This window comes from Octopus bimaculoides, chromosome 9 (assembly GCF_046866305.1).
Source record: "Octopus bimaculoides isolate indiv1 chromosome 9, ASM4686630v1, whole genome shotgun sequence".
NCBI classification, from domain to species: domain Eukaryota; kingdom Metazoa; phylum Mollusca; class Cephalopoda; order Octopoda; family Octopodidae; genus Octopus; species Octopus bimaculoides.
In genome coordinates, this window is record NC_142936.1 from 90,818,142 (window position 1) to 90,833,872 (window position 15,731).

A 15,731-nucleotide genomic window follows, 5' to 3' on the forward strand; every position below is an offset into this window, starting at 1 on the left:
GTGGAGAAGGAGGAGAAGAAGCCATCTGACACAGAGAAGGACGAGGTGAAGGGACTACTTTCTAAATGTGAATAGGTGCACGTATGTTTCCCGCCAATTCCTACTCATTCTAGACGCACACAACAACACGCCAACTATTACTGGAACAAACATAAACACACACATGCATTGATGCATACACACACACATATATGAGTATGTACAAAGAAACGCTGTATGGTGGTAGGAGGCACGTTGCTTCTCCTTCCTCGGTCACTCTCTCTCCCTTTTTTCTTTACTCACATACATTGTCTTTCCCTTTCTTTTAATTTTTCTGCCTATCAAAAGTCTGTATATGTTTCAGTCTTTCTCTTTTATGTTTCTCTATAGTCTTACTTTATTTCTTTCACACTGTCTACATATATATATATATATATACACATTCTCACGTTCTTTCTCACACTCCTACTCACTCGTTTTTCACTCCCTCTTTACTCTTACTATCTCTTACGTCGCACCACCACTGTCGCCTCTCTCCCTCACACCGTCACTCCATTATCAACATTATCACCGCCAAGAAGACAGCGATGTCGTGGAAGGAGAAGACAGAGTGAAGGGGAGTAAGAGCAATAGTGAAAGGGGGAAACAAACGTACATAGTGGCGTGGTATAATGGCGTGCCTACAACCAGCAGCGAGTAGAGAGACATTCGGTTTAAATACCAACTAAAATAATCTTTCAATGTTTATATTTTTTTGGTGAAGACATCTTTATAACCACCAACTACCATTTTCCCATTGTACATTGGAATCTCTTGGATTTTCTTTCCTCTTGTGGGTCAATATACTATTTACAGAGGCCATCCACTTTTGGATAGAACCATTTTATTCATAACATTTGTTACATCGGCTCCGCTCCGTCTTGTAAAGTGAACGTGCGTTTTTTTCTCTCTCTCCTACCCTCCTCTCTTTCTCAGTCTCTTCCTTTCTCTTTCATCCTCCTCCCTCTCAATATCTCACCCTCTTTTTATCTCCCTCTTTTCCTCTCTCTGTCTATAGTATCTCTCTTTCTCACTCATCTGTTCCTTATTCTCCAACAACGATCATATACCATAAAATATTTTTGTGTGTTTGTGTGTATATTTATATTATATATACACATAGATACGTATACATACATATATCTACATACATACATTCACAGAAATCATTCATACACTCAGACTACAGACATAAACCGCCAACAACAAATAGGCACTTTGGATATTTTCTCTCCCCGGGGGGTTTGTTTTGGGGTTTCTTTTTAATACCCTTGAACCTCTTCAGGGTTTTTTATAGCTTCTTAACACCCCTTTTTCTCCCTCTGTCCGTGTGTAACCTCTATTTCTAACTCTTGTTCGACCACTACTATGTCTGTTTACCCTCGGACAGCTGAAAAGAAACGAATTATGCAGGAATACCGGATGCGACACGAAGAGATGACATCCGTAGCACTAAACAGGTAAGATAAAAATAGATTGTTTATTTTGTTGTTCTGTTTTGTTGATTTCTTTTGCTGCTTTCGCTTTTATTATTTGTCCTCTTTCTGCTGAGTTTGCTACCAGAACAGTACACATAACCACACCACCAAAACATAAACATTAAACACACTGAACCTTCAATGACAATTGTCTGCAAAAGGACATAAATACAACAAACCGTTGCTAGTTGAGATTTTTTTTTAGTCCCAGCCCAGCGAAAAGTTAAAAGATGGCCCAAAAGTATTCTAGCCATGATCATTTTATCATTTTGTTTTCCAGATTTCGTCCTTTTTTGTTTTTTGAGAGTGAGTAAATAAATAATATGGCGTGATATGAGGGTGGAGGGTGGTTTAATCACTGTTTGTTCTGTTTTGTTTCGCAAAGGAAATTTACCACCAACCTGTAAGGTTCCCTCGTTGGTTCAAGCAATTAGCGGCGGAGCTAGATTTTGTTTTTCTGAAAGTACTAATACTTTAATACAAAAGTGGATATAGTCGATTGTACCCTTCCTGCTACCCCTTTGGCTGTTACACTCCAACCAGTGAATGGTTTAGACTTATGTAAGGATAGTTGGCGAGTCTTTTCTCGCCAAAGCAGACCCTCTAGTTATAAATCCAACAGTTGGTGATGATATACCTGTAATTAATACCTTATATCTAACAATACCTGTTATGCTAATTGCAGGGTGGTGAGGCTGTTGCAGTTGGGTTGGGCTATTCATAACATCTCTACCCCGCAATCTTGCGCTACTAGGGTAGGAAATACCCCACCCATTTTCACCCGATTTTAAGGTCGCTGAGACCAACTCCTCAGATATCGATCAAATGAGGACCCGTATTTGTGTGAGGTTGGTTTTGCGCGCTCGCACTGACACACACCGACTCGTGTGTGTGTGTGTGTGTGTGTGTGTGGAAATAGTCTGTACTGATCTTTTTTTGTTGCTGCTCTAAAACCTTTGATAGTTAACACTTTATCAGAATGTTATTGTAAACACACGTACACAAATATGTGTTTACATGTATCTGCCCACGTACACAATCACATATGATTACATATGTGAGTGTGCACGGTTGCACGGTTACACATCTCTGTTTATTCGTATTGCACACACGTAAAACATGTTTACACGTGTATACTCACACACGTGTAGTACTTTATGCAGTTGACGCACTCACACACACACGTATGTGTATTCACACAGGTATATATATAACAGACTTGGGTGCAGTCAATGTATGCATACATACGTTACGTATACACATATTTATAGACACATGAATTACACACGTGTATAGACTTAGATATATTTTGTGTTTACACACACGTGTGTTAAACACATGTAAGCATGTTTACAAAACACACAATCACATGCATGTGTATTACTTGTGATGCCTACACACAATCATAGAAATGCGTATTATTACATAGTAATAGTCGCATAGTTTACATACACCAAACATGTGGGTATGTTTACACATGTTTTGAGTGGTGTATGGTGTAGTAACTGGTATTGTTCCCTCACAAAAACCAGGAAAAGCCCTGCAAACAAAACAACCACATGCTTAAATGTAAAGTAGAAAAATTTCACGATTAAATAACACAAATACGTAATAAATGTTTCAAAAATAAAAAGCATAGAAAAAATTATGATTTAAATTTCGTATAATTATACATTCGAATTATACATTCTACTCATTATTTTGGTGGAAAAGTACTTTGAAAAAAACCCCCGAAAAAACATGAAAAAGCGGTGTACCGAAAAAAAGATTTGTTTTTCTTTGGAGTTTCATTGGAAGGGTTAGGGTTAGTATTATCTCAAGGGAGTTTTTGACCTACAGGAATTTTTGTCCCACGGAGAGGTTTTCATTTGATCCCGGAAATATGTATATGTGTGTTATGTAACGCGTGTATATATATGCGTACGTGTGTTTGTGTGCTTAATGGTAAATCTCTTTCTCTTTCTGTGTAACATCAGTCTGTTGTATGGGTGCTTATTTATAAATATATTTTGTATTTATAGAAATGTTTCTGTCTGTATCTCTATGTAAATATGTGTGCGTGTATCGAGTTCTTTATATGGCTACATGTTTGTTATATATATATATATATATATATATGTGTGTGTGTGTTTAATAGAAATGTGTAATACATAAATAGTAAATATATACGCGTATCAGTGCATGTTTTTCTTATTTCAAGGTGTTTATTGTGTCATTAAAATCAGTTGTGTACAACCTTACAGTATGTGTGTATATACGTGTGCTATGTGCATTTCTATAAACGTATATATGCTGGTGTGTGTGTGTGTATATATATACATACATATATCTATGTGTGCGCGTGATGAAATAAATCCGGCTCTAATCCCATTTGAGATGATCCTTCGTGATGGATCAAATAGTATTTTGGAAGGTCATAGATAGATCGAGGAAGGGAGGGTGTGTTCGTGTCCGCGTCCCCCCGCTCCCTCGTATTATTATTACTCTTCCTCTCCCTCCTCCTCCCTCAATCACAAGTCTCTGCTTGCATGACTGTCTGTCTGGTCGGTGGGTGGGTGGAGCATTGTTCTCTTGTATTTTGTTTGATTTTGCTGCTGCTGCTGCGACTACTACTACTACTACTACTACTGTTTAATCTATTACCACTAACCACTACTTACTAAAATTTTTGCTACTACTACCACCACTACCGTATTACTACTACTACTTACTTAATAGAACAATACCACCACCACTACTACTGCTGCTGTTGATAGTACTGCTGTTACTATTGATGTATTACTACTATTGTTGACGATTGTGATTCGGTTTCGATTCCACGTTGCAAACTGCTCGTCTGTGAATGAAATGCTTAAATAAATATCTCCATTAAGGTCATTTGTTGGTGCTGGATGTGGTGTTGGTTAGTGGCTCTGCAAACTGATTGATAGGATAACATTACACACCGCATGCGTTCCCGCCCAGCTAAAGAATCCTTCTTATATGGCAACCCTGTCGGTGTAACGAGAGGAGGATGTTTAAGTTTGCCCGTGTGCGTGATTGTAAAAATACTCCGTTTGCCAAGAGGTACTTTAAAGGGTTGTACTGTTTTTGTGTGGAATCGATACTCGTAACATTAGCACGCACACATACGCTAAGAATGGTACGTAAACGGAGGTTACCTTAGTGTAAGTTTGAGAAAAACAAACACACACACACACACACACACGTGTGTAGTGAAGAAACCCAGCTGATTTCTTTTTGTTTTCTATTTTCTCTTTGACACCTTTGTGTGTGCGTTTATATATATATATATATATATATATATATATATATATATATATATATATATATATATATATATATAATGTGAAATCTCTTGAATTATGTATCTATATTATAGCGTATTTACAAGTTTACTATAGCGTAATAGTTGGTTGATATCTAACCGAATAATTCTAATGCCCTGATGTGGTTTAAGAATCAATCAAATAACTGCAACAATGAAATCAGACACAGTTCTTGATGATGGGGGAAACCTAAAACCTAAAACACATGGAGAGCAAATAGGGGTACAATCGATATGATTAAGCGCACACTCAAGAACGAACCCCCAAAAGGGAACGTATAAACAGCTACATATCCATCACAATAACAACCATTTAAAATCTAAACGGACGGAGGCACCCGTCATCAGCTGCTCTATTGGAAATTATTATGGTTTCGACACCCTTGCAGTATCGCCCAAGCCAAGACTTTACATAACGTATATATTATTGAAAACATCCTTTAATAGCAAAACTTTGTTCACCTAAACTGGTAGAAGCCAAGTGACCAATATAAAAATGAAACAAAACAAACACCGATTAGATTATTTAAACTTAATTCACTTGCATTTAATATAAAATCTGTTCCGTTGTACAAGATACCGTAAACTTGAATATTGTGAAGTTTGTTTTCCTTTAGTAATTAAAACCCTGATTATCTTTATTTTCAGGAATAGTGTACACCAAACTACATTATGCAATGCGTTTTATTTTTAAACGGTTATGTGTGCTTTAAGTAGGAGTTTGTTAATTTTCTAGCCGGCTGAAACCACCCTGTTACAGGCTCCCCGCTTCATCGGCTCCAGACATGATATTTCTTTTTCTGAATGCAATGAAAAATGTCTGGAGGTCTCACTCTTTTTATCTGGTCTTTTGACACATTTTCATTGCTAATTTCAATATGTATCCAGTGTTCATCAACTTTACCCACTTGTGTTTCCTCTTACATTTTACTGAATTCATCTCAGATCCTTACAGATAGAATTCCGCAAAATCAACGTCATACACGGAAGCTAATTCACCCGACTCCTGTTTTCCCTCACACCTACAAATATATGACCATCTGTCCATGTGTTAGCATAATTAATCAAAAGATTAACTTGCTTTTCATTTCGGGATCGATAAAATAAATGTCAGATATGTATTGTATGAATTCAATTGACCATTGCAGTCTTCTTATTGCAAAATATGATCATCACGTTGTAGGTATCTTCTTTCTTGGGAAATGGCATTTAAAGGACCGAAAGACATGAATTCTATTCCTTCAAGTACAAATTTATTCAGTCTAAGCCGGATAAACTGTTAATGAGAAAAATCTTGGCGCTTAACTGAAGATATTAAAAGAAATGAATATTGCAATATACTGCAAGTTGGGCAGGGGTAAATATCCAAGGGGACCAAGTTTCACTGTTAATCTGGTTTTGTGAAGGGCGCCAAACACCGTTCAGCCATTGTTTCTCCTGGAGATGATAAATACCAATCATACATTCTCTGAGGTGAGCGAAAAATATCTTGGCGATGCAATGAGTTCAGATTTCGCCGCGGTGTGTGTGCGTGGGGAAATGTGCGTTTTTACTTTTCATCATTCCGGGGGTTGCAACAAAGTTATCGGACACCTGTAGTTTATTTAGACGACCGAGTTACTGGAATTTGTGACTTCTGCCTATGTTGTTTTGAAAACTTCTTTTTGCTAGTTTCAGCTCGAAAGCTGCGGCCATGCTGGGGCACTGCCGTTAGAAATCGTTGATGGAGAAACCATAGGTAGTGGTTAAGGATCGGAGACGCAGAGCGTCGTACCAATGTCAATGAATTGACGTACCCAGTTATGTATTGAGCGGCTACGCTCTTCGCCACCAAATCTGATGAAGGGTTACATCCTCCCCTACCAAATTCAACGCCTTGTGGTGGCTGTGCAAGCACTTTGTCGATGCTTCGTTGTCTCTTTAGGAAGCTGTTGGGTTTCGGCGTTGATTCAAGTTTTAGAATGTGTACGAATGTGTTGTATGTTGGTTTTGAACTTGCAGAAAGCAAGTGAAGTCAGCTGTCTTATTTGTAGTGAATGTACGCGATGTTGCAGGCGTTACAACTATTGCAAACAATGTGTATGAGAGAGGAGGAGGAGGAGGAGGAGGAAGATGTTGAGGGGTAGTTCTAGAGTTAAATGAGGATGTGCTACTGTCACTTGCAGAGAGAGAGAGAGAGAGAGAGGAGGAAAAGAGAGGACAGAAATATCAGAAGAAAAGACAGAAATGTCTGTATCTGTGAGGGGAGGGGGATAAATAAAGGAAGATATGAAGGTGAGGGAGGAGGCGAATGAAATATAGGTGGGGGAGGTAAGGGAAGAGTGTGTGTGTGTGTGTGTAGTAATGGATAGAGAGGGAGGAGGGAGAGGTGTCGCGTAGAGACTTGTTTTGGCGGCTCTCGTCTCTGGAAAGTATGCAAAGTCACTGCGTATGGGGGGGGGGGGAGTACAAGAGCGAGTGGTGGTGGTAGCGGCGGTGAAAGATCGAGTGAAGTAGCTAGCAGGTGGAATAATATAGTAATTAATATATATATATATATATATATATATATATATATATATATATATATATATATATATACCTGAAATCGACTTCACCCCTCTCCGGAAATTGTGATCTTGTGTTTGTTAGAAACTATTCTCATTGTTCCAGCATAGTGTGTGTGTATATATATATATATATATATATATATATATATATACACATATATATATATGTATGTGTGTGTGTGTGTGTATTATATATTTATGTATGTAAAACACGTGTTACACATTACTGCCTTTCGATTTCGATCGTTACCAGTTGTGTTGTTGTTCTCGAATGTTTACCTTCCCTCGGAGTCGTACCGAACCGAGGATTTATCGCGCTCGAATCCAGTCGGATTGCACAACAAAGACAAGAAGACACCTGATAGAGTACATGGATGAAACCGATCTAAAGTAGCTTATATGTCAATATATACTTCAAAAATAGGCTTTGTGAATCGGGCAGATTATGACCGCATGAACGATCTATCAATCATCTCATATATGTGTGTGTATATATTACATATATTTGTGTGTCTATGCCCTATATATTTGTTAGTGTGTGAAGATACTCACAAACACACATAAACATCTTTTGTCACTACAAACTGAAAGTAGAAATGTTTTTACTATCCAGCATTGTCTAGGCGGGCGTGTCAAATAAGGCATACAACGCCTTAATATATAATATATATATATGTATATATATATATTTATTTATTTGGTTTATCTAAAACTTGTTCGGATTCAACAAGGGGTATATTGCAATATTGCCAAAATGAAAGCTTTTCAAGTTTTTTAATGTTGTTCCCCCCAATCCCTCAAATTTTTTGCTCTTAATTTTCTTTTTTAAGAATGCCACATAGTAGTAGAAAGAGAGTGTGTGTGTGTATGCGTGCGTAAATATGAATTGATAGAAAGAGAAAAAGCTATGGCGGTATAAAACGAAATCAACAGAAACAAACGTCGTGGCGCACTCACTATATGACTGACTGAGGGAGTGGGAGGAAACGTGTAGAAGAGATACTGCATATAGTGAAGGAGTGAGAGGAAGCAGACATGTTGGCAAAGAAAGACACACACACATAGATGTATACATATATATATAGAGAGAGAGTGAGAGATAGAGCAATAAGGAAGGAGAAGTTGTAGTAAGAGAAAGAGGCGGAGGAAAAAGAGTAGTGTGACAATATATTTAAATAGTTGACAGATGGAGGAAGAGGAAGGGAATAGAGTGAATTTAGAAGAGAGAGTGAGGGAGTGAGTGTAGTTCATTGCTGCACTACATTTGTACGTAGCGGCCTGTTGTAATATATATTATGACTTGGCAGCAGCAGTGTGTGTATATGCGAGAGAGAAGGGATAGGGAGAGATGGTTTTTGTGTTGAAGTTGATTTTGAGCGAAGCACGGCTGATGAGAACAGAGAGAGAGAGAGAGTAATGGATGTGTGAAGAAAAATGCAGACAGGAAAGGAGATTAAAGAGGAAGGACGCAGAAAGAAAGAGAGAGAGGGAGAGGAATCTGTGAGGGTGGGAGGAGGAAGCGAATAGTAGTAGTTATGGAAGATTAGGAGATAGAAACTGAGCTGCATCGAGTGGTGTTAGGGGGGGAGTGTTGTATAGAAAAGAGTGATAGTAATGAGAGAGGGGTGATACTGCTTTGCTAACGAAACAAACCACTACTGTCACAACACACACAAAAAAAAGCCCTCACATACGCCATTTTTCTTTGTGTTCTTTTTCTTTACTATTGCAACTACTACTGATATTTATACTAGCACTACTTATTATATTACTACTAATGTGCTATGGTACAACTTCTAGTACTGTGGAAATCATGGCTCAGACTTTCACAGAGTGAAAAAAGAAAAATGTATATTCGTGTGAAATAGTAAATTCTATGATCAGCCTCCAAGTGTTATTCTTAGGATGGTTTTCGCTATGTGTATATTTATGTTAGTGTACCTATTTATATAAGTTTTATAGAAAATTAGAGGACTTCTTAAAGGGAATTAATGGTATAATAAAAAAGAAAGTTAAATGTATATAGTAGTGTAGTAAAGCCGACATAGTTTAATGTGTCATACTTGCAACGGCGTCTTTTCACCACCTCCTCCTCCCGTCCCTCTTTCGCAGTTTTCATTGAACACGTTCTCTCGCTGGTTTCCCCCCCTCCCTCACTTTCTCTTTGCCGTATTGTGAACTCTTTTCCTCGACTTGTTTTCCGTAAACTGGAAAATGACACTCGACAAACACTACACAAATACTATAGTGGCAAACTAGTGGTCTTGCTCCGTTTTATCTTGAGAATGATTGATAAAAAAAAAAAGAAAAAGTACACCAATAAAGCTCACCCCTGAATAGCGTTCGCTCCCAAACTAATGAAAACCAGGTTTCGAAGAAAGTACAAATTTGTATTTCTCTACACACCCACCTGTGTATAAAATATCTTATACGCACATATACAGAATGAGGGTTTTATGTATGCGAAATCATGGGGAAAGTTTACCGTGTATATATCATTAGTTGGATGTAGGTAGTGGTGTTTGATTTATCTGTCGGCCCTGATCAAGCAGACGTTTCTCGAAATGTGCGTGTGTGTATTTTGGACTCCCGCCTTACGATCACTGATACCGGCGTGAAATAATTATAGATTATTAAATGGTCAATTATTTCTCCTTCGAAATACACGTAAAGATATGGTTGGTGTGTCTGCTAAGAGACGTACTATCATTACACACACAGCTGAGTGTGTGTGTGTGTGTGTGTACAAGGAGTGCGAGAGAGTGAGCGGGGAAAAATTAAATATGCTGTATTGTAAACTAATCCATACTACTGAATGCACCATGTGCGTTCTCTCTTCGCTCTCTGTTACCACGCTATCTTGCTCTGTTTAAGATATATATATATATATATATATATATATATACACACACACGCACACATACATAGATATATTTGTATGTGTATATACGGCGAGCTTTTCCACAAGCTATTTATTTTAGTCAACCGCAAATGCTTCGAGTCTGGGAACGACGTTGTTGTAAAGCAAACTACTAAAAATAAAAAGAAACCTGTCTTACACTCACACACTTTTATCTCTCTTTCTTTTCATCCTCGACGCGAGTGTTTATATTTCAACATGGTGTTTTTAATCCGTCCATTTGACGTTTTATTTTACTCCTCTTGTGACATTTCACTGACAACAAAACTGCAGATTAAAAATGAAATAAGACCCATTTTTTTTTACCGCCATGAAATTCTCTACCGAGTACAAAACACACAACACTCATCTTTTCGCAACTGTCTCTTCGTAATATAATCGTTTGTATATACAACACGTGGTAACGCAGCTTCGCACATTTTCCCCCTTGCTCGCTTTCTTTCTTAATACATGTTGCATGTGGACCTACACATGTGTAGATAACGTCTGTCTATCTATCTATCTATCTATAAAAGCATAGCGATATTTAAAATTAACCACGTGTTGTTTTGTAAGAAACTGGGTCGCGTGTACATAAGTTGTCTGTATATGTGTATGTATACACACTATATATATATATATATATATGCAAGCAACATGTGGGGCATCTGCGAGAAAATTGGGGGGGGGGGAGAGAAAAAAAACAAAACAAAACAAAACGGTATTTTACAGAGTTCTTTGCATCGAACTAAAACATTATCTTGTCTCTCCCATCGTCAGAATCGCCGGGCTGGCTCCCGAGGCCCGTAACAAACGGTACTAGTTGTTCACAAATTGCAATAACAAAATTTGTATAAAACAATATTGTTTTACTTTGTTCCAGTAGTCTGCAGATAGATAAGTTTCAATGAATCATTCACTGGTGAAACATCGAAGTTAGTGTCAACAAATTTCAAATTATTTTGCATGTGACTCAAGTCTTTTTCGTCGTTATATTTAATAAGGTAATATACAAGTGTGGCCCCCTCCGAATTTGTTTCGTTATAATTTTTTTTAGAAAAATGGAGACTTTTTTTTGGTAATTTTTCAGATTAATACCCGCACGATCTTCACTAGGGTGTTAGGGTTTTAGGGTTTTTACCAAGAAACATTGGTAGGTGCGCACACAAAATGAAACTTGAAATTTTTAAAAAATTATGTGATGTGTGGTCAGTATATATGTGTACGCACCTAAGATTTATATATGTATATCTTTTTTTATTTTTTCACATTAAATTTCGATATAGTTGGGATGTACTCCATCTAAAAGTTATTTGTAAAATATCCAATTTTCTGAAAGTTATTTGGAAACAAACTCGGGAGGCGGGGGTCACAATTGTGTAGGCATGCCTTTCATAAATACTTGAATATCAACTCTTTGTGGTTACTGTTTCTTCTCTGATTTCCGATTGAATTTCATTTAACGGACGTCGTTAACACAACAGATAAGTTTATTTAGCTATTTCTGTTTTTCTACTTCTGCCTCTCTTTTCTGTCTATCTATAGATTGCGATAAGACTTGTGAATATACTTTTTTGTACGAGGCAAATTTGAATCCTTTATGCGGAAAATGTTGAATCTTTTGAAAGTCCGGAAAATTTTTATTTTATATTTTTAAGAAATTAACTGAATCGATGGATTTGTGGTGTTTTAATTTTCACTTGAACATTAGTGGTACAAGTGTGAAATTATTCAAATGAGCGAGAGTCGAAACCGGTTCGCGGACTCGACTGTTTGTCAAGGTTTGATTCTGGGAACTAATTTCTTGATAACCAATTGGCAGGTACCCCTCAATATGCTGGAGGTCTATGGGAAAACTCGTTTAAATAAAAGGGGTTCTTGGTAGTGAAATGGTTAGGAACCATAAAATTTACAGTATTTGATAACGAAACGCACATTTTTTTAAAGTCGCAGACATGGTTATATGGTTAGAGGTTTTCTTCCCGACCACAAGGTCCCGGGTTCAGTCCCACTGCATAATACCTTGACCAAGTGTCTTCTATAACCTCGGACTGGCCCTGTGAGCAGAGTATATATATATATGTGTATGTGTTTTATTTGTCCCCTATCCCCACTTGACAACCAGTGTTGGTGTGTTTACGTCCTTGTAACTAAGCTGTTCGACACATTGATCGATGGAATAAGTACCAGGCTTTAAAAGGAAAAATCGATTCGTTCGACTAAAAATTCTTTAAGGCAGTGGCCTTAGAACGGCCGCAGTTTATTGACTGAAGTGAGAAATAAAAGATATAAAAAAAAGTCACAAGGCCGGAATTTTTCCGAAGTGGGGAGGGAGGAAAGCTAAAAGGCTAAGTTGACCTCGGCGGAAATTGAAGTCAGTATATAAAGAATCGGAACAACACCGTAAGACGTGACGCTTGGCTATTCTGCCTTATTGGAAAGAAAGAATTTTCTATTGTAGGCACACGATGATAAATTTGGAGGAAAGGGTTAATCGATTATCTAGCGGCTTGAGTACGTAACTAGTCTTTCTTGGTCTTTCTTTTTTTTATTCTGGCAACCTCGGAGGTATGAAAGGTGAAATTGACTTCAGCGAGATTTGAACTCAATGTGAACAGCTGGAACAAAATAAGACCATGGAATAATTTAACCAACTTTCTAATTATTCTTGCCAATCAGCTTTTCTGGGAAGGAATAATGGTTTCAAGCTTTGGCGCAAAGTCAGCAGTTTTGGGGGAGGCGGTAAACCAATTGTACATCGGACCCCCTCCCCCACCGTGCCCAGCTGGTCCTTATTTCATCGATCTCGAAAGGATGAAAGGCAAAGTCGACCGCGGCGAGATTTCAACTCGGAATGTGAAGGCGGACGAAATGCCGTTAAGCTTTTCGTCCGGCATGCTGACGATTCTGCCAGCTCGTCTTTTTCTGTGAAGAAATAATGAAATGAAGTAATACAAAGTTACAATATTTTTTGGGATTGGGGGTTTTATGTTCTACACTATAGTAAAACCACTGATATATATTATGCGCGCGTGTGTTTCTAGCATATACAGGGTGTTCAAAAAGTCTCTCCGCAGTGAATTTTTGTCATCCTGCGCATCACCATGGCGCTACTTCAAGAGTTTTTCGGTGAACGGATTATTTCGAAAGGACTTTGGCCACCAAGATCACCTGATTTAACACCGCCAAACTTTTTTTTCTCTGGGGAGCAAGTAAAGGATCAGTGTACAAGAATCGCCCGAAAACCATTAAACACTTACTGCGGAGAGACTTTTTGAACACCCTGTAGAACTGGTTGACCTTTTTTTGAAGAATAAAGCGACTGGAACGGCTGTCACGGCACCACCTTTTTTTTTTTTTAGTTTTTGTTGTTGGATTGGACAGTGGTATATTATAATCAAGTTGGATCGATGTAATAGTATCGATTCCCCTGTAAGATAAAGGACAATATTGATTCGTTGGAGAATAAACAGCAACAGTAAAAATCAATTCCTTTGGGTTTAGAAGACAAACTCCCGCCATCTGGTTTTTATATCGGAAATACGGCCATTTTTGTATGGTTCCTCTCTCATTTCAAAAGAGCTATTTGTAATGTTTGAGGCAAACCATGGTTATAAATCTGATCAAAAGCGTTCCCGCCATAACCATCTCACCCCCACTTTTTTTTAGGTATAGTGTATCTAGGACTATATTCTCTAATGTGCTCTCCCAAAATGTGATGTGAAGGAAATTTGCTGTCGTCTAGGTTGTTTGGTTCCAGGTTGAGTAGGCCTGTCTATAATTAAGTGTTCCACCAATGAGCATCTTGTCTTTCTGTGAATATATAGCAGGCATGGCTGTATGGGTAAGAAGCTCGTTTTGCAACCATGTGGTTTTGGGTTCAGTCCCATTGCACAGCACATTGGACAAGTGTATTCTATTATACCACCGGGTCGACCAACGCTTTAAGAGTGAATTTAGTAGATGGAAACTGTGTGAAAGCCTGTCGTGTGTGTGTATGTTCGTTTGTTTTTCTACCTCACTACTTGACTGTTGTTGGTTCCTTTACGTTCTCATCGGTTCGGCAAAAGAGAGTAGCAGGGTTGATTTGTTCGACTAAATCCTTGAAGGTAAATGTCCCAGCATGGCCGCAGTCCAGTGACTGAAACTAATAAAAGATAAAGAGACAAAGATTACATTGTTCAGTGTGTCCTTCCTTCCTTGTTTTTATAGTCAGTAGTGCACGATCTGACGTTGGGTTGCTCTTTCGAGTGTCTCGTACGACCGCAAAGAAGCTCCTTGGTTATCTATCATCATCATCATCATCATCATCATCGGCGATAGTAGTAGTAGTAGTAGTAGTAGTAGTAGTAGGTGACGTGAAGTTCAATTACTGCATCGATATTTTGTGACGTTACTTCTTGAAATGATGGACGTCAGAGTGGTTTCCGACGGGATTCAACTTTTTTTTAGTAGAATTAATCCCCCCCCTCTCAAAAAAAAAAAAAAATCAAAAAGGAACACCTTATCCAACTCCCTACCGTTTTTGCCACCGCTACCACAGCATCAAAACCACCAACACCATCATCATCATCATCATCGCTACCACCGTCATCGTACGTTACCTAAAAACATGAGGAAACATGGTCATAAATAAAAGAAAAAAAATTCTCTCTCCTGTGTATCTGTATTTGTCTTTTACTTTCCACTTGTTCCAGTCATTGGATTGCGGCCATGCTGGGGCACCGCCTTGAAAGATTTCCAGTTGAAACAAATCGACTCCAATACTTAGGTTGATTAGTTTTTCTCTTTATTTTTTAAAGTCTGGTAACTTGTTCTATGAGTGTCTTATGCTGAACCGCTAAGTCAGGGTGACGTAAACTACTCAATTACATCGACCCCAGTGTTCAACTGGTACTTATTTCAGCGCTCCCGGAATCATGAAAGTCAACCTCGGCGGGATTTAAACCCACGGCTTAAAGACGGACGAAATGCTGCTAAGCTTTGTCGTCCGGCGTGCTAACCATTTTGCCAGCTCGCTTCATATATATCTGGGGTTGATGTAATCGACTTAGTTCCTTTGTCTGTCCTTGTTTGTCCCCTCTATGTTTAGCCCCTTGTGGGCAATAAAGAATTATATATATGTGTGTACGCACAGACACGTAATACATACCTCGGGCTCACACACAAGTTTATAGTTATGTAAAGAAGGAAAAAAAAAAAACCCCAACACGCATACACTTTTACAGCTTCCTCATTTTATTTGGTATTCTCCTCCACTGCTGTTCACCGTGTCCCCTCATACTCCCTAACATGGTCAATCATTACTCACCTGCTATGACTGTCTCGTGTTTTTTTGTTAATGCCAGGTGTAATGCCTTTCGCGCGCTGCGTCAAATCACAGCGCTCCTCTCTCCACAGTTGGTAGTTCGCTTTATCGCTTTATCGCCGTTCTCTCTTTCTCTTTCTTTCTGGCCGTC

At 38.3% G+C, this 15,731-nt stretch overlaps 1 protein-coding gene across 1 annotated transcript in view; it reads left to right on the forward strand.

Moving 5' to 3' along the window:
- Nucleotides 1–303: 303 nt before the first annotated feature.
- The window catches only part of LOC106867893 (uncharacterized), a 93,947-nt gene continuing 78,519 nt past the window's right edge, over nucleotides 304–15,731 (forward strand). The window contains exon 1 of the mRNA XM_014912960.3: nucleotides 304–1,478. Coding sequence (XP_014768446.3) covers nucleotides 1,387–1,478 — 92 coding nt within the window. The 5' untranslated portion in view covers nucleotides 304–1,386. The remainder of the gene's footprint in view (nucleotides 1,479–15,731) is intronic.